General features: G+C 37.4%; 1 protein-coding gene across 1 annotated transcript in view; it reads left to right on the plus strand.

The window, feature by feature from the left end:
• DPYD (dihydropyrimidine dehydrogenase) overlaps window positions 1-22,376 on the plus strand; it is a 317,439-nt gene that overhangs the window by 245,455 nt on the left and 49,608 nt on the right. The window contains exon 19 of the mRNA XM_085231702.1: window positions 8,525-8,667. Coding sequence (XP_085087828.1) covers window positions 8,525-8,667 — 143 coding nt within the window. The remainder of the gene's footprint in view (window positions 1-8,524; window positions 8,668-22,376) is intronic.

Raw genomic sequence — 22,376 nt, forward strand, 5'->3', positions numbered from 1 at the left:
TTCCAAATGATGATGTGCCCCACCTGCTTGCAGACATGTGCAGATCCCCATGAACAATCAAGGTAGCTAGTTTCCCTTTTTTTATCAGCAGAAAAAAAAGTGTCAGATAACTTCCTACTCATCCTATGGCAAGTAGGTGACTAAGGCTGTATGCTTCAACTACCTTAGCTATAACTGTCAGTTCTTCTACTTTTGGTTGCATGAGTCTTGAGAAAAGGGAAGTGTTGAAATAAATGGCTATGATACACACAGTGCTGAAATAAACATTTATTTTAACACATTGTATGTGATGAGCCATTTATTTTAACACTTTTCACTTGAAGTGTTGAAATAACAGGTTTTATCAGGGGACGTGTCATCCACTGTTTTATGTATATGTGAATATGGAAATATATCTACTGAGTGTGCATGTATATATATATTCACATAGATTATATAGATATGTAATAATAATATGGCAGATGTGTGCATGGACACATGCTATTACACCTGCAAATACTGTATTTTCAGCTGAACTGAAGTAACTTGTTTAACAAAACTTTTGTTTGTGCCATCCAACGTCGGTTTTTAAATATATTTTATGTGTATATTGTGTATATAAATAGATACAAATACATCCATACATATAATTTCATGTTACTGGCTAGTACCAACTGGATGAAATAAAATAGGTAAATCTTATAAAGAGATAACCACGATAATGGATTATGTGAAGAGGGAAGGAAATACTCATTTAAGCTTTCTGTGTTCTTAGTTTCTTTAGTTTGCTATACTTTTGTACATTTTGCTTTCTTTGCTGTAAGGGACTTTCAGGACCAATGGATATTGAACAGTACAAGGTATGCTTCAGGTTTTGTAGATAAGCTGCAAAGGTCATTACTACCTTTTTCAGTATTGTCTTTATTTTTAAAATAAGCCTCAACATCCAGCTCAGCAGTCAGTTGCCACTCTGCCAGCACCTTCTTACTATATTGCCTTTGTATGACCTGAGTTCTGTATGCACTAAAGTACCCACGCAGGAGCTTAGGCATACACACATCCTGCTTCCTGGCACCAGGGTCATGTTGACCACTGTAGTTGTTTGTTGAGGAGGTTAAAGCTGTCTCAAACAAAGGCAGTGCTGCTTCTGAGGCTGACAGGGGCAACCGTGCCTTTGAACAAATCTCTAAGCTTCTGGGTAAACAGCCACAAACACTTCTACTAGACTTTGAGTTAAACACATCTGCCTCTGCCCTGGGATGGATGGGCTGGAAATCTTAATGTGTGCTGGAGGGAAACATGTCTTTCAGCAGAATTTATCATGAGCTTCTTAGTGCTACTGTGATAGTTGCAATGGTCTTGTCTAGTAACGGTGGACAGTACTCCTTAGATGGTCCATCCCCTTTTGATGCTGGTCTAATTCACATCTTTTTCCTTGTATTGTGCTGGGAGTACACCTCAGTCATCAGCAGTACTTTTATTATTATATAGCAGTACTATTGTTAGGATATTCCAAATACAGTCAAATGAGAAGCATTGAAATTAATTTATTTTTTTTTTTTAAAAAGGAAAATAAAAGAAGGGAAATAATTATCGGAGAAAATATGCACCATCCCAGTGCATAAATGTTATATATAGTCATAATATGCTATTGAAAACTAGTAGAATGCAATCAGTCAGTGTGGATGCTAGAACCAGAGTTGGCAGTGATATAAAAAATAGTGAAATCCTGACTTTGTTATGGTCACCAGAACCTTTGCCATTGATTTGGAGGTGTTGGTGTACCACCCTTCAAAAATTATCAATAAAATGAAATCTTAGGCAGCCATTGATTTGAAGACGGGGCTTACTGTTGTGTCATAAAATGACTAACATCTCAAATGATCTATTTGTTAAATGAATAAAATTTCTAATGGATAATATCCAGAGCCAGAATAAATCATGCATTATTATTACTGATGTTGGCAAATGACAATGAGTAAGTAGCAATGGACTGAATAGACTGTGAAAGACATAAAGATCAGGGATAGGACTCTTCTCCTAGTCCTAAACTGAGTCAAGAAACACTGGGCTGTGAACCATCAGAGCTTGGCAAGGTCTGTCATGAGCTTGCTATTTGGCACATCCTGTACTTTTTAGTGCACTGAATACTGAGTGCCCTATTTTGGGACCTCTTTGTGGATCATCTTTCCTTTTAAATGTCTATTCATTGGATTTTCTTCTGCAATAAAGAAGGCTGCTCCAGAAGTAATGCCTCCTGTTTTATGATATTGGCCCATGATATCAGAGGCAGATGATAGTGGTATGGCAGTAGAGACTGAACCTTCCCACCGATATTCCATGATATTTTGTTGTTATATGACAGATGGCAGCAGAGGGACAGTCTGACAAAATGGCAGCAGATGTGGAATAGAGTGTGAAACAAAGGTGTGTAATTGAATTCCTCCATGTGGAAAGAAGTGGCACCCATTGACATTCATTGATACTTGCTGAATGTTTATGGAGACCAAACAGTGGATGTGGGCACAGTGAGGCAGTGGGTGGTGTGTTTCAGCAGTGGTGACAGCAATGTGAAAGGCAAGTCATGTTCTGAATGGCCACGTAGAGTTTTATGAGTGCTGCATGCAGACTCTTGTTCATCATTGGTGAAAATGCATAGCATTGGTGAAAATGGTGGTGACTATGTTGAGGAGTGTTTTGTAGCTGAGAATGTACTCTGACAAATAGTGTTACAGTTCTGTTTGCATCTGTTGTAAACTCCATGGAAATAAATAGGAGGCACTACTTTCAGAGCAACCTACGTAAATGCATTCACTGGCCGTTTTGAAGAATATGCCTGCTACACTGTTTCATTAAACTGCTGCCTTATCGGGTAATTGTTTAAACATAATGCCACAGCACTATCAAAAGGAAAGGTGAACTAATGGCATTTGCAAATGTCAGGGATTATCTTAACACTTTTATTATAGTTTATAAAAAGTAGGTTCAGGGCATTCCATGGCAATTATTTCCACAGAAATTGGTTATTTAAATAAATTGCTAATTATCTGGATATGACAGTATTGAAAACCCTGCTAATGAGTTATTTGATAAGTGTAGCTTATGGTGGCCACCTACAGGTGGGAGAGAGAAAGAACATACAGAATAATTGCAATCAGAAGAAACGTCATGCAAATGAATTTTTTATGTGCTGTACATTTCCCTTGACTGTTTATAGATACAGGTAATAAATATATACATGGCACCAGTTTGAGGCAGCCCACATATTTGGCACAAAATTTCTTCAAAAGATTTATGTTTTCTGTGTTTACTTCATAACCCTCAAACTTCCTTATCTAGTTGCTTTCTGCAGGATTGGACTGCTCATCTAGAGTGTCTGAACTTTCCTATATCAATTCCCTTGTGTAAAGCATTTTCACCCAAATCTGGTATTTGAAATTATTGGCTTCTGTTGTCATTAGCTATATCAATTTTATCTGTCAGGGAGATAACATCAGCTGTCTTCTGAGAATGAATTTAGAGAAACAAGGAGAGTGATGTTGCTCAGATTATTATTATTATTATTATTATTTTGGTAGCACAGAATTGAGTGATAATTTATTAAACACAAATAATGTTGCTTTTTGTATCAGCTTATTTTTCTCTGTAATATTTATGGTTTGTGTTTTAAATTTGATATTAAATTTGCAAAACAGAACTGTAGTATAACATAATGCAAATTAAAAATAAATTTCACTTTGCAATTTACAGAATGGGGAGAATTATGATCCAAATTAATCTTCATTCCATTTAGTAACCATAGATAACAATATTTGCTTTTACTAAAGTGTGTCAAAGGTGTGAGAGTGTCCTTTTCCAGTAAATCTGTCCATCTTGTAGATACAGAGTTTGATAAAGACCATTCCGGCTGTTTAAAGATTCAGACACCATCTTATTAGTCTGCACTGATTCACCTCAATTCTGTTGGTTGTAGATCACTTTTAACTAAACTATTCAGAGTTGTTGCAGTTATCCTAAAGACTTTAGACTCCAAATTGGTTCAGAGTACTGCAAGTGACAATATAGCCCAGTGCTGAAGATTACTGAGGATATTTTTTTCCCCATGGGTGAATCACGGGGGTCAAGAAATTCTAAATTGTCTCAGAACTTCCAAAGCTACGGTGTTGCTTGAAGCTAACACTAGGTTTCTCACTGAAGAACGTATTAAGTTTGGTTCTCAAGCCTCAATCGAGTGAACATTTTTGGTGCTTGACAGAACTGAATTCTACAGAGATTCCAAGGAATTATAAAGTCTTACTAAAACATGTCTTCTGACATTGGTAAAGTGTTTTTTCACTTCCCACGGAAAATTAAATGATCAAACAAATAAGTGCATAGAATACCTCTCATCAGTTTACCATCTGCCTACTGTCCCTAGGACAAAAGCAGCGCTGCCTACCTGTGCTGAACTGGTCAAGGTTTTTGACTGTTGTATGTTCTGCTTTTACTTTGCAGTCTGTTTTGCCTCTTGAATTTCCTCTATGTCAGTCCCTGATAGTAATGAAAAATCTGACCTTTTTTTCAAACAAACCAAAAAAGAAAACCAGAAAGGAACAAACAAAACTCTACTTTGTTCTACAGCAAGAAAATGGATCATGGATTTTTGCATTATACAGTTTTTCATTGCTTAAGTCTTTATGTAACAGTATTTGTTCTAGATGAGAGACTTGAAAGAATAGTGTTCAACATAAAATAGCATAGCATCTCTACCACATAATTTTGTCTTCTTTTTTCAAATCTCATCCCTTGTTTTAGGTTTGGATAAATTGACTTTGTTTATTAAATTTCATTATTTTATAGCAAGGCGAATGATAAACATATCTAGTGTCTAGTAGCATCTGTAACACTGCTATGAAGAGAGTACCATACCAGCAGTTTTCTTGCTATGGGTGCTTAACTAGTGAAATTGCAGGTCTCAACATGTCAAAGTATGTGATGGATGCTTGTTTTTTATGTAAAGTCTGTTTCAAATGTGTGCTGTATTTGGATCTCAGCTTCTAAAATACCACTGGATTTATCAGATAACTTTCTGTAAATTCCAGCCAGTACTTACAACTCCTTTAAAATTTGGCATTAAATCTCCTTTATTTCACTTTTAAAAACTCTTTCTCCACAAATCTCTATAATTAAATTTATCACTTTCTCTGATACTCTCATGAAAATGCAGGAAAATAGAAACTCTGGTTAAAATTCACTACCTATTTTATTTCTCTTTGTTTCTTTCTTGATAGCTTGGCTTCACTACCTTTTTTTATTCTTTCTGTAATCTGAAGGTTTTCTCACCATTTCACTAGGCAGTGCCATCTGTTATTGCAAGTAAACCACATTGTATTTCAGAACAGTTCTTTTTATTACAGAAAGGAGGCTCCTGAACTGTTGATGAAGATGAACTTCTAGGAGAATGGTTTTATGTTCTGTTGTATTCTGTAGACTCAAATGCTAAAGAAAAAAAAATGCTGAGATGAATGCTGATACCTTAGTCAACCCTTTGATTGTCAGTAGGGCCACTTATTTGCACTCATCAGAAGCACTCCTGAAATGTTTTTAAATTCATTTAGTTGAATTAGAGGTGAATGGAATACTTTTGTGATTGTACCAATTTTTCACCAACTTACTAATCACCAAATGTAAGTAATAACTTATGTTTTGGATATCAAGTGCAGCTAGTTCTAAAAAGTATGTATTCCTTAAGAAATTCTAAGTTTCTTTGCCACATCTACTAGGCTTTGTCAAATCATGTACTTGATTTCTTTAAGCTGACTGAAGACCTTTCTGATTATCTATTGTGCTGAAAATGTAAATAAACTGTCATTTGTTCCTTTTTCTTCACTGACCATGGTACAGAGAACTTCATCTAAGTGAAAAGGTGGCTAATTTAATCAGACTGAGAAAAGGAACAATTATACCCTGTAAATGTTTTCTTGTGGAACTCTTTTCTATGGGATATAATTTAGATCAAGGATCTGTAAGACTTAAAAACTGATAGAATGCAAACTCTTAGAGTTACATTGCAGTTAAATGAATATAAACCTTCATCCTTCATGGTCTCAATCCATACGTCAGTTTTTAACTCATGCAGATTGGGAAGAAATTTCCCTGTAGATACATAATTTCCAAGTTCCTAGTTTCTGCGTTCATTCATCTTTGTGAAAAATAACTACCACATCACAGTGAGATTCTGGAGTAGCTGTGTCAGTGCCTGAAAACAATATAGCAAGTCTAATACTTATCTGTAGCATCAATTTCAAACATGGAAAAATTTCACAAACTAGTGTTTTTCACTGAGATTATTTTAATGCTCTTGGCTTGTAGTATATATCTTAGCATGTATGGCCTCTGAAAGACTTTACAAAGAAGTTCATCAGAAGTAGCACCCAGGTTACTTTTTTTTTTTTTTTTTTTTTTTTTTTTTTTTTTTTTTGTCTCAGGTCTTTCTCTAGGACTGGTCCATCAATTCTGTTGTAATATTTGCTGTTTGGGTACTAGCATTCATCCTTTTTTAAAGAATCATTCTGTTCCTTTTTGAAACTCATTACAATTGATCTAGCTCAAATGATGACAAATAGTCATTATCATCCAGAACAAAGTTCCTGTTTAGCTCCAGCTCCTTTCTGTGATCCTTTCTGTTATATACTTAGATTCCTTATAGACATTTTTTTGGCAAGATTTGTAATTTTTATGAACTAGGCTCTAGTATCCCACCAAAACTAAATGATAGTTCATGTTAGGTTAGGCTGCCCGTTGAAGAAAATTGCAGTTTATAAGCTGAAAACATCATATCCCTTTGTAGCCTCTGTTAGAACAGCAAGAACTATCTGTGTAAAGTCTGTGAGTAGTTCTGGTCACAGGTGTGGGCACTGGAGTATATCATGTGAGTCCTGATGGAAGATCAGCAATTAAGAACAGTGTCTGTCCGAAGCCAGAAGATACCACTGTTTAAGAAGGCAATTTGTTATTGAATCCAGGTCAGCTGTTGATAGAGACTGCTTAGCTGAGCTTTTGAATGTGAATGTGCATAATACCAATAGGCCAGGATCACCTGTTCATTCAATGTTGTCTGCTAGAGTTGCAGTGAGGGACAGTGGTATGTTGTAAAAGGCAATGTGAACTGAACACAGAGTATTTTTAATGGTTAAGACAAACCAAATTTCCATTTTTTTGCTATGGAAAAGTACCTTGACAAGTCATCTCCTTTACTAAATGGCTGGCAAAGTGTGGTGCTTCAGAAGAGGTAGAGAAACGATGTCAGCACGGACCAGCTGGGTTGAAGAAGAAAGTTCTGTCTGAAAAAAACTAGGACATTTGTCAGGCATTAAAGCAGAGTTGTGATGCATTGTCTTATATTTGTTCTTTTCCTGCACTTCTTAATTGTGGTTACTTCTTCCGCTTGCTTTGTTCATTGTGTTGGTTTTCTTTCTTTTCTTACCCTTTGGTTATTTGCCCTTCTAGAAGGTTAAATCTTTAAAGGTTATAACAATACCCATGAAAAGTGTTCATAAGTATTTTACATCGTAGCATTTCCCCAAGTTACCTGACACAGTATATTTCCATTTCCTTGTGTAGGTTGACAGGCAGCCAGTTCCTCTGGGAATAAATGTATCCCTCCCTTAAACTACGGTGTTGTTTTCCAATGATAACATAAAATAATCCTAAAAAATCTCTATGCATAATGTAGAATTTTTAAGAATGCAGGAATTTTTCAGAGAAATCCCAAATAGCCTAAAAATAAATTGCTAACTGTATCAACTGCCTACGTCATCCATCAATTAAAAAGCAGCATCTGTATGAGTATTTAAAGTAGTTGCATACCATCAATAGGCTGTAGCCGAAGCAGATGTATTGTGACTTTAATCATAATTCCTCTAAATGTGGCAGGGAGTTGTCTGACTCAACCTCTATATAACATTTGAAAAATGTAAGCTGTGGTCTTGGAGATTCAACCATAAATGAATTTACTCTTTTGAGCTTCTGACTGTCATGTTAATAGTTTAAGGGGCCTTACTTAAAGGATTATCCGAATCTACAAACATTCAAAGGGAAAACATATTAAATGACAGATGAAGTGTCAAGTGCAGTGAAATGGTGCTTTTAAACAATTTTTAGTCAGGCATAAAGAAATGGGATGCTTTCTCTTACTTGTGCAACATATGTGTTCAAAAAAACCCAAACTGATTCTTTATGTAAAAGCATAGATCTCTTTTGTCTACAGTGTATGGTAAAATATTGCTTTCTGTCTCAGATATTCCTAAACTTTGTTTTGAGCAACAGCTAAAATACTGTACAGCTTTGTAATGTTTTCCAAATCTTTTTGCAATTTGGTTTATTTCACCCAAGTTCATAATACTTCACAAGCAGTGATACCACTTGAAACCCAGTTAATATCATTTTATAATTAGCATAACCTCTGCATCTCATAATTAAATGTTATTTCCTGATTTTTCTACCATGAGGGATGTGTAGAGGAGGTGTTCTGATGTTACTAACGCAATGTTTTGTTTTTCTGTAGGAAATGCTATCAGGCCCATCGCGCTCCGTGCAGTGTCTGCTATAGCCCGTGCTCTTCCAGGATTTCCCATCTTAGCAACTGGAGGCATTGACTCTGCTGAAAGTGCGCTCCAGTTTCTGCACAGTGGAGCATCAGTTTTACAGGTATTTTTATTTCTTTAATACATTAAAATTAAAGCAACTTTAATTAAAGCTATAATATATCTTCCGTTCAAATATTATCATAGTGGCCTTTTTCAACAGTTGAAAGCAGTTTTCAAGTTTTAGACATATTTCTTGCTTAAAGACATTCATTTTAAGTTGGAGTTTCCAAAAGAAAACTTTGGATGTTACAGTAGCAATCTGGGAAAAGGCTGTCCATGAGTATATTATCACTTTTTTCTATAATCTGTAGGATTTAAATTTCAAACATCTCTCCCTTTCCATACAAGCAAGGCCTACACAGTGTTAAGCTTGAGCTGTTCAGTCATCCTTTATTCTTGTTTTTCTGTCTTCTGCAAAGAGCCTTTTCAAGGAAGTATGTCGAAAAACATTACTTGAGTCCCACTGGGAGTCAATTTAAAGTAACTTTTCTTAATCTGGGAATCTGTGCCTCTTAAGCATGCTTATTGTAACAGAAGGTGCAGAGCTGCACCTCCTGCATATGGTGTTGTCATTGCAGGCCATAGTACTGAGTAAGGTTTTGGATTGCACACAGTGGTTGAAGATGTTTACGTTGCCTGATGGGTTGTTGTGAAGCCCTGAACAAACTGGCTCAGTTAGGTAGTCCCTGTTGTGAAAAGGAATCTTGTTTGTTAATGTGGATACCAGAAAATTGGCTGGAAATCAGCCCCTTATCTGCTCTGATAGGTATGTCAGGGCATCACTGCAGCATATGTTAGACAGATCGATAAGGAGCGCATGGTAGTTAAGTTAGATAGTTCCATTATATAACACTATATTCTGGTAGATACTTGTCCCCCTCTATGTGGAGTTCCCATCAAAGACAAGAGCAGCTGTGGATATTGGCTTTGGGTCACTCCATGGGATGACTGAAGTGGTTTCATTCTCACAATTCACTGCAACATTAAAAATTAGATTCAGTGTGACCATCCTTTATGCACAGCTATGGTGACTACTGACAATGGTCATGTGTTCACTATATCAATTAAAAATAATTAGAAATTTTAGGGCAATTTGGTATTTTGGTTTGTTTATTTTTTTAATATGCTTAAAATTAGTATTTTGGGGAGCTGAAGTGGAAGACAACTGGTATTCTATAGATTTGTTAAATTTTTTTTAGCTTTGTTAATACTATTTCCTATCTTTTAAGTTTGTTTAAGAATGCTTCAAACTTCCCATGAACAAACAAAATATCTACCTTTTTTAAACAATGTTCTGAGAGCTTCTTAAATATAAGTACTTAGTAATGGTACAAATTACAGAGCAGCATTTGTCAACAAAAAAGTAGGATTGGCAAGGGAATGTTTTTAGTGCTATGTATTTCATTTATTATTGCTAATAATGCTCAAGTTTTGATGACTTTGTCAATTACAATGTTACATGATCTCAACTACACATAGCAAAATGATTTTCTGTTCTACCTCTACTACATCTGTTTCCGGATGGCTAAAAGTGAAGTTTTAAAATGTCATTTACGCATGTTTCCTTTATATAGACTGTGTAGCTGTTTATTTTCTTGTTTTGTTTTGTTTTCTTCTACTTTGCATCATTGGTAATGAGACAATGGCAAAGATAATTTTCTTTTATGACAGGATTACCAACATAGTTCATAGAATCATAGAATCCTTAGAGTTGGAAGGGACCTCTGAGGGCCATCTAGTCCAACTCCTCTGCAATGAACAAGGACACCACTGCTAGATCAGTTGCCCTAGAAAGTTTCCAGGGATGGGGCATCAACCACAACACTAGATAACCTGTTCCAGGGCCTCACCACTCTCATTGTAAAAGACCTTTTCCTTATATCTAACCTAAATCTACCGTCCCCGAGCTTGAAGCCTTTTCCCCTTGTTCTGTCACTACAGACCCTGCTAAAGAATCTGTCCCCTTCTTTCCTTTAGCCTCCCTTTAGATACACTATTATTATTTTCTTTTAACTAATAGTTACATTCTCTGGAACTAGCTTCCAGAAATGGATCTATACTGGTATTCTATGCTTCAGAGAATAATTTCTTTTTCCAACCAGCCTTTCCCAGAGATGATGAAAAAACTCTCACTATATTCAAACTTCACCAGTTTAATCAGCTCTAGAACTGATTTAAAACTCCTCTAGATCAACCCCATCCTCAGTTTGAGTAGCTTATTTTTGTTTCTCTGAAGTAAGGAAGTCATTTGAACTTATCTGAGATAAATGGATTCTAAAAGTGCTGTGTATGTAAAGGCTGAACTAGTTCAATTACATTTATTTAAAAAAAAAAGTCTTTAGAAAACGTCATGCTAGATAGTGAGTATGCCATAAATTTCTCTCATCTAAGGAAGGGCAAATGGAAAAGTGAGGGAAACAGGTAATTTGTATAGACATTTATACAAGGAATACATTTCTCTGGGGCTAGACTGAAACATCCATTTGCTGCTCAGGCAAGATACTTTGTGATAAACAGAAGAAGGCAACTTCTTCTTCACAAGTTATCTTTGGAACAAGTTATCTCTGATGTCAAGGTCATACAAATAGCTGCCTAACATACTTTTCCTCGAATCCCAATTTCTCTCTTAAAACGTCCTTGGTACCAAATGCCTCAGTTCTTTTGTCTTGAACAGTGAAAACTCCTGTTGCTTTGACAGGTCACTTTTGCTTTCTCAGCAAAAGTGATAGACTGCTCCAGAGGCAGAAAGCAAACAGCCACGGCTTTGGCAGTGTGGACATGCTTTCTGCACCCAGCTGTGCCAAATGAGAGGAATCTCCTCACCTGCTTCCAGCTAAAAACCTGAACCTGCCCACTGGCCCTGCTACCACCACCTTGTTACAAAGAACAGTGTGTGGATGTGCCCCTGTTAGCTGTGTTTTAATGGGGTGCAAATTGTCAGTTCATCCAGCATTTAAACACATTATGTCTGATGCAATTAAGCAGCACAGACTGCAGTGATCCATCTGCAGAGGACAGCTAGAGAGCCCAGGATGGCAGTGCTTGTATGGCCATTGGCTTCTCTTTGTTTTGCCTGGACAAGAGTCCAATGTCTTCTCTGCCATGAGAGGATGATGTTCAGCAGCAAGGAAAATACAAAGGCTTTGTGTGAGTTAATTGCCATGTGGTATCTCTTAGAAAAGAGGCTTATGAATAATAAATGTACCCCCATTAAAACCAGGATCAGGTTTGCCTCTGCAGCTATTCCACCTGTGATCAGTTCTCCATTGTTTTTTGTTTTTTCTTCTTTCCAATTGCTTTTATTTTAAAATATGGGGATTTATTTTCTGTTAACAAAATGGAAATTCTTAATTTTCCATTTACAAAATTGTCGTACATGGGCATGCAAGTAAGGAGTCAGGTGATAAACCCATATTTTGATGCATGCTCTAACAGCCTCAAGTGGTATTGATCAGGTTTGTTAGGGAATGGTTCTGGGAAAGAATGTCAGCATTCGCTGTGCATTCTGTCTCCAGCCTTAGAAAACAGAGAGCAGAATTTTAGGCTACTACTGACAAAATGTTTGTATGTGAGGAAGTTTTGCATCAGATATCTAAAGCAACTGGATCATTCTAGTCAGTTGTAGCTGAAATTAAAATTTTATACAGCAATTTATCCTTATTATTCCATATTATGATATAGTGAGGAAGAAAAGCAACACTTTTTTAACATTTTTCAGTAAAAGGCTGAAATGTTTTTGTGATTTTTTAGCTGATTCCTTAGGATGGTAGTTCTTTGTAAGGCACCCAAACCCCAATGCTTTTTAAGTACAAGCTTGGAATAAAAAAATAACTCTGTCGTGCACTCCTTTTTCCAGTCCTGCATTCCTCATATACACAAAGCTCCAGAGCTCCAGAGATGTCTAGCTGCAACTTTTTGATGTACAGTTCATTACTATAGGCTTCCAGGGGGCTGAAATATGGGCTTTTTCTATAAGTGAGCTTTTTTTTAAAGCCACAATTAATCAAAATAAGATGTATATTGAATTTTTTGCATCTTTTGCGTCATGTATGTGATTTAGCATGTCACATTGATGGTTTGTCAGATTTTTACAAGGCTTTGAAGCAGACTTGCATTTTTCAAAGTCATCTTGCTGTAGGAAATTAAAAATAGAGACAATTATAGAAAATTCCAGTGGAAAGAAAAAATGCATTATGGAAAAAGCAATAAAAGCATAAAAATATTAAAGTAAAAATCACTTCACAGTAGCCTGTATGATTCAATTGTAGATCAATATTGTGTAGTTAATGCATTAGCAGTAGAGCATTAATTTGCAATTACCGCAGGTGATCTGATCCTCTGTGTTCTGTCCATTGACATAAATGACCTTTTGTTGAAAGAGATTCTGTAGTCATTATTTCTAGCAGCTGTAACAAAAAAAAAAAGAAGGTAGAACAAAGGGGTACTTTCTGAAGTATACATTTTTCATGGCAGAGTCTTTTAACATTATATTCTGGTATGGAACACGTTTGCTAATCTCAAATTTTAGTCATTAACTTGAAAAGAATACGTGTTTCTTTTCAAGCATATTTCTGTTCTTATAAAACAGAGGACATACCTGTCCCCAGTTTTTCCAGCAAGGATGTCTGTGAGGCTCTCTGCACAGCCAAGATTGAAAATCCACCCATTTACTGCCTTCTCCTAAGGTTCCACCTGGCAGAGGGCAGCCACCAGTGTCACCCCAAGCCCTGCTCTAGGCTTCCAGATGGAACAGGGCTGGGTGAAGGCACTGCAGCAGTGCAGCAAAGCAGTGTGTGCTGCTGCACGCTCCTTGCACCAGGACCTTCTGTTGCAGGCAGGGAGTGCTGTGGGAGTGCCTGTATCCTGGGGCAGCTGTGTGAGGCTGGATCAGCCTGTGCCCTCCTCTCCTGCGTACTGCCATCCCTGCATGGCATCTTAGGGGTCTGACCAAGATCAAAACCCCTTCTGGAAATATTTTCCAGATGGGAAACCACTAGGGACATTTTTTGCTTCTGCAAGATAAAATCTGCCCCCAGTGTGGAACACAGTTGTTTTTATGAGACTGCTTGTATTTTTTTGTAACATTTTCAAGGAGATTTCTTGTTGGTACCTCTTTGGAGCCAGAGTCTCAAGGGATTCGGGACAGTTAGATCATTATTTTTTCTTCAGCAGACATTTTACTGAAGTTTTTAGCTAGGAGGTTTTATAACAGAGGGATGGCCGCTTGTGCATGAATAAACAAGCTTTCCCATCACAAACTAGTGGGATATGAACTCCGAGAGGGTGGTGTTATTCTATTTGTACAAATATGAAACCTGCAAGGAACCCTTCCATGAGGTATAAAGTGTCCTGGATGTCGGAAAATACAAGCAAGGCTCTGAAAACGTAATCACTAAAATGATATGAAAAAAGTCATAAACATTATGTCATATCTTAATATTTAGATGCTGTCATTTTCTCATCCCCAAACTCAAAAAACAAGCAAATAAAAAAAAAAAACCCACTGATGTAAATGTATCCTGTAATAATTTACCATATTTCCCCCCCTTTTTTTTTTTTTAATTCTTAAGGTCTCTGATGCAGTTTTTCCATGTCTTTATAGGCTACAGAACTGTGAAACAGAGAGCCAGTTCTCTGTGCACTTAATTAGTGGTTTTTTTTAAGCTCATCTTGATGTCTGCTCAAGTCAGTGAAGGCATTGATGTTGAGATAAGTGAGGACTAGCTGAGGCCAAAAATATCTCATCCAGGAATTATTGCTTGTGCCAGTTAGTGGTTTGGTGAAGAAGAGGTGATAATCGCAGGGCTGATGGAGCAGGGCAGTGGTAGAACAGGCCCACTGTTTTGGAATTCCAAGTTTCTACCAGTGATACTTGAAAACTATTTCATCTTGTGTTGAATAACAGTGACTTTGAACGCAGAAGGGCTCGGTGATTCCCTGTGTCTAATCTCAGCTCTGTGTGGGGAATGTGAAGTCAGGCTGCAGGCAAGTCTCAAGCACAGGATGCAGTCTCTATGGCTGGGCTTCTCCTGCCCACCCCACTCAGCCCCTGCCACCCATACACCACACTGGGGAACAGAGGCTTTTCGTCGTGTTGGCAGGGAGGTTTGTATCTGAGAGCTCTGGTGACAGAGAACAGGTGTGCTTCAGCATCTGTTGGCAGCGCACAGCTTCTGATGCACACTGTGGCTTGGGGTAGAAGAACAAAACCTGTACAAGGCTGTTCACCAACAAATAGATTGCTGGATGCAGTAGCAGGTCACCAGAGCTGTATGACTGAGAGTCAGACAGATTCAAGAAATAGCTCTTTACGTCTGCCAATAATTTTAAGGAAACAAAATGCCACTTAAGGCAAACACGCCTTTCACATGTAAGTCTTTTGATTTAGATAAGAATATCCTCAGGTAGAAGCAGAGTTATAAAAAATAGTAAGCCTATTTTCCCAAAGAAGCTTGATATGTTTGTACATCCTTTTGAGTATCCTCAGACACATTTGAACTTTGCAGCCATTTTATTTGAAATTTGGCAGAAGATAGAAATTATTTTACAATAACAAGTTTTGAAAAAATGAAAAAGTCAGTCAGTGGAGAGTATGTACCTGCATTCCTTCACTGTAAGAACGATCATGCTATAGGCTCACCTCCATTAGACCTCTGAGAATCCACATGGGACAGCACTGCCAGGGCTGTGTCAGCCACAGGAAAGGCTTTAATTGGCAGTCACACCTTATTAGACGTCAGAGAACCCAACCAGGAGACACAGACCTGCTGGAAGCCAGGTATCATTAGCTCTGCTGCTCACAGAGCCGCATGCTTAAAAAAGTCTTCAATGGCCGTGGCACTGAATGGAGTGGCCCTTCTTTGCAGAGCTGAAATTTGCAGTACATGGAGAAACAAAAGAGGGAACAAAGTGCTGTTTGAACATGTCGAAATAAAATCAAAAGAAAAAGGAATGTGGAAGAGAGAGGAGTTGGGACAGAGATACATACAGTGATCCTTCTAATAAACATTTCGTTATTTTCTGCTTTTTTCTCTGCTCACTGCTAATTAGAGAAACTCAACCTGTTCTCAACTGTCTGTCTTCTTTTGTTAATAAAAATAAGTCATTAGAGGACTGCCATGCTTGCTCTGTTACATATACTTGAAATGGAAATTGCTAATTGCTGGTGAGAATTCCTTTCAGTGGAAATCTCAATTTCTCAGACAAAAAACTCTAGAAAGTTCTTTGGTCGTGGATAAAAATATCAGGTTATAACACGTTTTCATTATTGATATTTACTTTTATTTTTTTGCCACTTTTAATGAAAAGTTACAGTGTTCGAACCACCATGTCAAAGTTCTGGACTGAACTCTAAGCTAATAACGCCTTTTATTTTGTGCAGTTTTGCAGTAGTTTTACATTTTGTTTGGGGCTGCTTAAGGGATTTATCTATTAGCTTTCCTTTTTTTCTGCTCATTTCACCAGCTAGTAAATGAGGTCTGCATAGATAGGATTGTTATTTCATAAATTTGTAAGAATGAATTCAAGCTCATTCCATAACAATTGCTATTTGTCATTCTTATAATGGATTCTCATGCAAAGTAGGTTTAACTATCACTGAATGGTAATAATTATTTAATAACAATTAGGTCTCAATGGAGCATCAGCTCAAATGCTCCCAGTTGCTCCCAGGCTCTGCAGAGGATCTGTTCCCAGCTCTTGCAGCTGGGGACACTGAGTTTCACCTTCCCTTCTTTACCCAGGTGTCCACTCCGGGTCTGGTGGCTTGATACTTCAGGTTTGAAGACATGCAAATAGTAATTGCTCTAGCAGCACTGTCTCTCCTTCCGTATCCCAAGGATCCACAATACTGTTTCTCTTTCCAATATTGTTTCTGTTTTTAATGTGGATACACACTACTGGTGTGGATTCACACTGCCACTGTCTGAATGAGCACAGACCAGTCCTCTCTGCAGGTAAAAGGACATGGTGTGAATTGATGTCAAGTGATTTTGTTTAGAAGTTTAAAAAGTAGAAGAAACATGGAGATGACTTTTCAAAAGAAATTTGGCTTCCTAGTTTTGTTGTAGACAAAGTTACTCTTGGGTTTCAACATGGAAGGGACTGGAAATCAAACTGAAAATGTTTCCAACTCATATTGGATATTGAAAATGTAAAGAGAAGGAAAGATAAGCACAGTGGAAAATGCTGAGTTTCTTTTCTTGTTACTGCTATCTCTATTAATTAGAGAATTTCCCATATTTTCTTTTAAATTACACCTATTGTATTGGCACAGGGCTTGATTTTTCTACAAGGGAAAACGCAAAACATTCAGGATTGCAAAGCTCTGCTGTCAGAGACGTTTTTCTGGGAAACATTATCAGCCATACAAAGAATGTACGCAAGCAAGAAATTTTCCATTTTGTATTGTCACAGCTCCGTTGATCCTGCAGTCTGTGGGCTGTGCACCAGCTTGGGTTGGTCCAGGGCTGATTGCAGTTTAACAAGACCAGATGACCATTCCATTGGTTTCCTCAGAGGTAGAAAAATCTTTTTTTCTGCCCAGGATGGAGGAAGCAATCTGGGATTGGGGGCCCCAATGCCTTTTGAAGTATTTTTCTTGCTACAACATAAGCCCCTTGACACAGCTTGGTCTGTCTGCCGAGAAGTCCTTTTATCCACGCAATTTGAATGAAAGAAACAAACAGAGAAACCATTTTTCTGAAGCTGGCAGTACATTTAAGAAAGGGTTTAATTTCCTTCAGTATCTGAGTTATGTCACTGCTTTTCTTGCTGATATTTATTTTTTGGACAGAGATAGGTAAAACAATCCCCAAGGAAATGTGGAAGTGGGTTTTTATCTCAGACACGGAGGACTCAGAGGGTCAGAACTATTTTATTCACATGAATCTCACTCTTCAATGGACACAGCAGCTGCTGCACAAATTCGTACAGGCAAGCTGATAAAGGATGAAAGTAATTTTAGCTGAAATAAAATGTGACAGTAGTAGAGAGAAAGACTCACAAGGATGAGGGGTTAATCATTGCAGGACTGAACTGAGGTTCCAAAATGAAAAAATTGCTTTTCTGTTTGATTTTGAGAAGTAGGAAGCTTTCAGAATTCTGGTCACAGGATGACGTCCCTTAGTAGATGGCTCTCATTAGAGTTTGTTAAAAACTTCTTTGAGGAAACTGTTCCTCATTGACAAATTTATTTAATCAAAATAGATCTGGGTTCAAGTCCCTGCTGTGCCTGATTCACTGTCCTGGGTTGAAAAACTCAGAAGCTCTAACCTGGATTTTCTATGCATTAATGAGCCTCTGCCTTACCGATGTGTTTACCCTCCTGCAGATAAGAGGCCACAGGAAAGCTGCACAGGGAGAAGCCGATGACCAAGAAATAGTTATTCTGTCACAGGAAAGTTTCATGATGGAAATGATTTTTCATTTTAACTGATAACTGTTTTAACTGTTGAAGAAAAAATATTATTTAAGTGAATCAAATTTTTGTTTCAATTTCTTTGCAGCATATTTTAGTTTCAACCTTTTCATTCCAATTAACTTAGATTGCAAAATAGACATTTTCAAGCTAAATGGAGCTGTTGCATTTCATGTTGTCAAACAGCACGTAGTGGCAATTCTGAAACTTTTTCCACACATTTTTTCAGGATACAGTTTTTTTCTGAAAAGCGTGTTTTCCTAGAGCCACTCTCGCTTCTGACAAACATGCATTTCCAAAAATGGAAAAGCTTATTGACTCCAGTCAAGACAGGATGGAGTTCCTGTTGTTTAGCTCACAAAGTAAATAAATAAGTAAATAATTTTAAAAATGTTACTAACTTCTGACTAAATGTGTTATGGGGCTGTCTGGCTTTTGACATCAAACCTCTAGGTCTGAGCAATTTAACTAGTATCTATTTTAGAAATACCTTTTGAGGAACTGGAGAATATAGGACATTGAAATGTGTTGAGTAAATCTCCATCTATCTGGCACAGCTGCTGATTCTGTGCCAGCAGCTGCAGAACCACTGGGAGAAAGGGAAGATTTCATTTTCCACAACACAACTTGTAAGAGAGAGGTGAGACCTTTAGGTGTTAACAAACAAAATATGAAGTGATATTCAAAATATATTTAAGGATGGAGAGCCTGTGTATGTGATTGCACTGTTTACACAGGGGAGTTAGTTCATCTGCTTTCAACGCTATCTTTCATTTTATGGATCTAGAGTACAGTGATACAATTTGCTGTAGATGGCTGATTATGAGGCTGTCTCCACACTGCTCAGTGCTCAAGGCGTGTGGAATCATATTTGTTTTCTGGGCGAAGATGATCACGATCAGCACTTTTATCAGTGTATTTGCCCACCTACTGCATAAAGGTCCACTTTGCTGTTCCAAGTACTGACAGAATGCTCTAGTGAGATAAGGAAATATAACCATTCCTCTAGGGATGGTTGACAGAAGGAAAAAAAAGCATCCAAAATACAATTACCACAGGGAGCCTTCTGAAAATTCTTGATTTCTTCTGTAATTTTCTTCTCAAAGATTTGGGACACAGAACTGTATCACTCAGAATCTCTTGATAAGTACCAGTTTCCCACTTCTAAATGTCCAGTTTAGGTATTTAGATAAAAGGGGAGGAAAGGTACTTTGGAGCAGGCTATGAATTAATGCATCGAATAACATGCCTAATAGCTCCCTTACAGTGCTCTTATTTCCTGCTGTATCAGTGGATTCTAGCCTTCTTCTCTGACGTTGCTAGCCACTCACTAGTGCCCAGGGTTGCTAGACAAGGTTTGTGCCCTGTACTCAGGGATGTCATCTTGGTGCTAAGGCAGTTTTTCCTCACAGCCTATCTCAGCAGGCTTCTGTGGCTTTACAGTGAGCTGTGTGCATCTTCTTGCTGCCCACCTACAGCTGCCTGCTTCCCTTACCTGTGCTTCCTGCCCCCATCCTCATTAAATGTCAGCTCTGCGCTGCTCAACACCATTTCAGCACTCTGTTGTCCTGCTATAGAGAGGATCTGAGTTGTAGAGGAGGTAGAGCTCTTATCCTGCAAGTTTTCTTGAAGACCTTCATCTCCTTTGAGCTCATTTTGAGCTTCATTACTTACTGACATTAGCCTATACTTTTGATTAGAATAACAGTTCACTGATGAGCTCTCTCTGCATAACTAGAAAACTAAGATATTTCATTACTGACACTCACATGATGTTTTATCATTCAGTCTTTTTTTTATACAGGTTTCTTAAGCCCACGTGAGAGTGGTTGCCTACTTGCAAATCACAGAGCAGTTAGCATCTTTGAATCTTTCTGCTAAATGTTTCCCCTTCAGTGCCGCCACTAAGCCCTCTACATATTAGGATGTTAAACCTAGAACTCAGTAAAAAAGATTGTGTTGTTTTTCTTTTTTCCCATAACTCAGGACATTCGTAGATACAGTATAGAAGTCCATCAGATTGCTTTCTGAAAGCTGTCCTGGACTTTGGAACAAACAGTAGTTCATTAGTTCATATAGTTCAATTCTAATGTTTTAAAAAGGCTATCAGCCATCATCCAAATCAGTTTTGCATCTTGATCCAGTAGCTGAAGCCTTGTTAAGTAACATCCCATCTGCTAACCTATATCTCTAGAGTCATTTAAGCAGCTAATGTGAATGAATCAAATCATTCCATCTGTACTGTATCAATATTTGGAAAGCTTTCGCTCAGTTACAAATTTATTCTTTGTAACAAAGAATCTTGTTTTTTTCCAGAGAGTGCACCACATTGTCTGATAATCCACTTCCACTAATATTTCTTAATCCTACAACCCTTCAGCAAAACTAATAATTACTGATAGAAAGGATAATTTAGGCTATGCATTTAATGTACTCCTAAGGCAGTGCTCACTGAGACGTGAGGAGGAGGAACCACCGCTACATAGGCAGCTTTTCCATGGACTTTGTTATCCTGAAGATTGTAAGTACAGAAACCCCCCTTGGAGAAGATTTTATGTCTCCTTTCTGTCAGGTAGCAGCTCTTTCCACTTTATTCTGAGCACTGTGTTGGGCAACCAGTGTGTACTGCTTTTTGCTTTGCATGTCTGGGCACATGTAGATTCTTGTAGAGGAGCTGGAAAGCATGCACTGTAATTTCCATAGCCGAGGGCTATGCAGCAGATAGATTCCATGGCCCAGTAAGATCTCCCTTTCAGCTGAGTCAGTTTTTCCCCGTTGCTATTGAGAATAATTTTAAAATTTTATGTATACCTTCCCCAGATCAAAATCATGCTTTTGCCCACAACAATAACATTAATTTTCTGAAGGCTGTTGATTTATATGGATAGGTAGATAGGCAAAAAGAGCATCCTTCCTGAAGCACCATGCATTCATTTACGCTTTCAGTCTTCTTCCACCAGTATCTTAGTCTTTAGATGCTAACAAAAAAAAAAAGAACAACAACAAAAAATCAGTAGCCAAAGCTATACATTGAAAAACACCTTAGAATCATTCATAAATATTTCTCTAACAGGAAGGAGGATTTATGTTTTCAGTAGTTATCAGGAAGAATTTTAGTAGAAAAAGAAAGCTTCTGTAAAATGGTGATAGATAATGTTAAAATAGAATATATAATATAAAATCAAAACAGTATATAATTATTTTATTTACCATTTGGATGTATCAGTAAAAATATTTCAAAGACAGCCAAATTAATAGAAAATAAATGTTAATTCATTGTAAAACCTCTCCTGGGTATCCAAGAGGAATAATATTTGTTTATTCGCTTGCTATGATAAGAATATTAGAAACTGTGAAGTCAAAGACTGATTTCCTAATAGGATGGCATTTTGAGAGCTATTTTATTTAGAGATCCTGTGCAGTTTAGAACCAAAGCTGAAATAAGTCTCCGTCTTCTGGGGAAGCAAGATGGCATTCTGCTAAATGCTAGAATTTTATCATTTGAAGGGAGGAAAAAAAGCAAAAAGAAAGCAGCCAGCAAGACCTAAGAATATAAAAGCATTTGAGATCTCAGAAGGAGTTTAAATCAATGCACTGCCACAGTTACAGCACAGATGAAAGAGCCTGCTGTTTCAATTGCCAGGAAACTACTTAGAAACTCTCACTTTGATTTTATTTATTTATTTGTTTGTTTGTTTGTTTGTTTGTTTGTTTATTGCTCGCCTGTTACATTATCACTAAATGCATTATATGAGGACATCACTGCTTTGATGTTGTACAGTTACAGCAAATGGAAACTAATATGGTAGAACAGTCAAACTATGTGCTTTGCGTTTTTGTATACAAATATATATCCATCAATCTTCTTACTCCACTGTGTGTCAGTGCCACCCATATGCCTCCTTACCGTTACTTCTGGTTTCTTAAAAATGACAATGATTTTACACCTGTATTCTGAAGAGAGCGACGTGTATATATTGTGGAGGGTTTAAAAATTAAAATTTTCTCCAAGCTATTGTCTCTTAAACCACCTACCACAAATGCGAAGGGATTTAATAGTGATCTTGAGACAGTTTCAAATAGGAGCATGACTGCTGCTAGACATTGCAGTGTTCTTGTTCTCACAGATCTAATCACACTTCTTGTGTATGATTAGAAGACTTCTTGAAAAGCAACTCATTATTAAACAGACCAGATTCTCTGACACACTGATTTCTTCTTTCTAGTTTTATAGAAATTATTCTGTCATCTGCAACATCCTCCATTGAAAAGGTGAGAAAAGCACTGAATAAAAATTGTTTCAGTGGATGATCTGGCTGGAAATGCTTCAGCCGCTTTGTTCAGGGCACTGA

Source organism: Meleagris gallopavo, chromosome 10 (assembly GCF_905368555.1).
Source record: "Meleagris gallopavo chromosome 10, MGAL_WU_HG_1.1, whole genome shotgun sequence".
Classification (NCBI taxonomy): domain Eukaryota; kingdom Metazoa; phylum Chordata; class Aves; order Galliformes; family Phasianidae; genus Meleagris; species Meleagris gallopavo.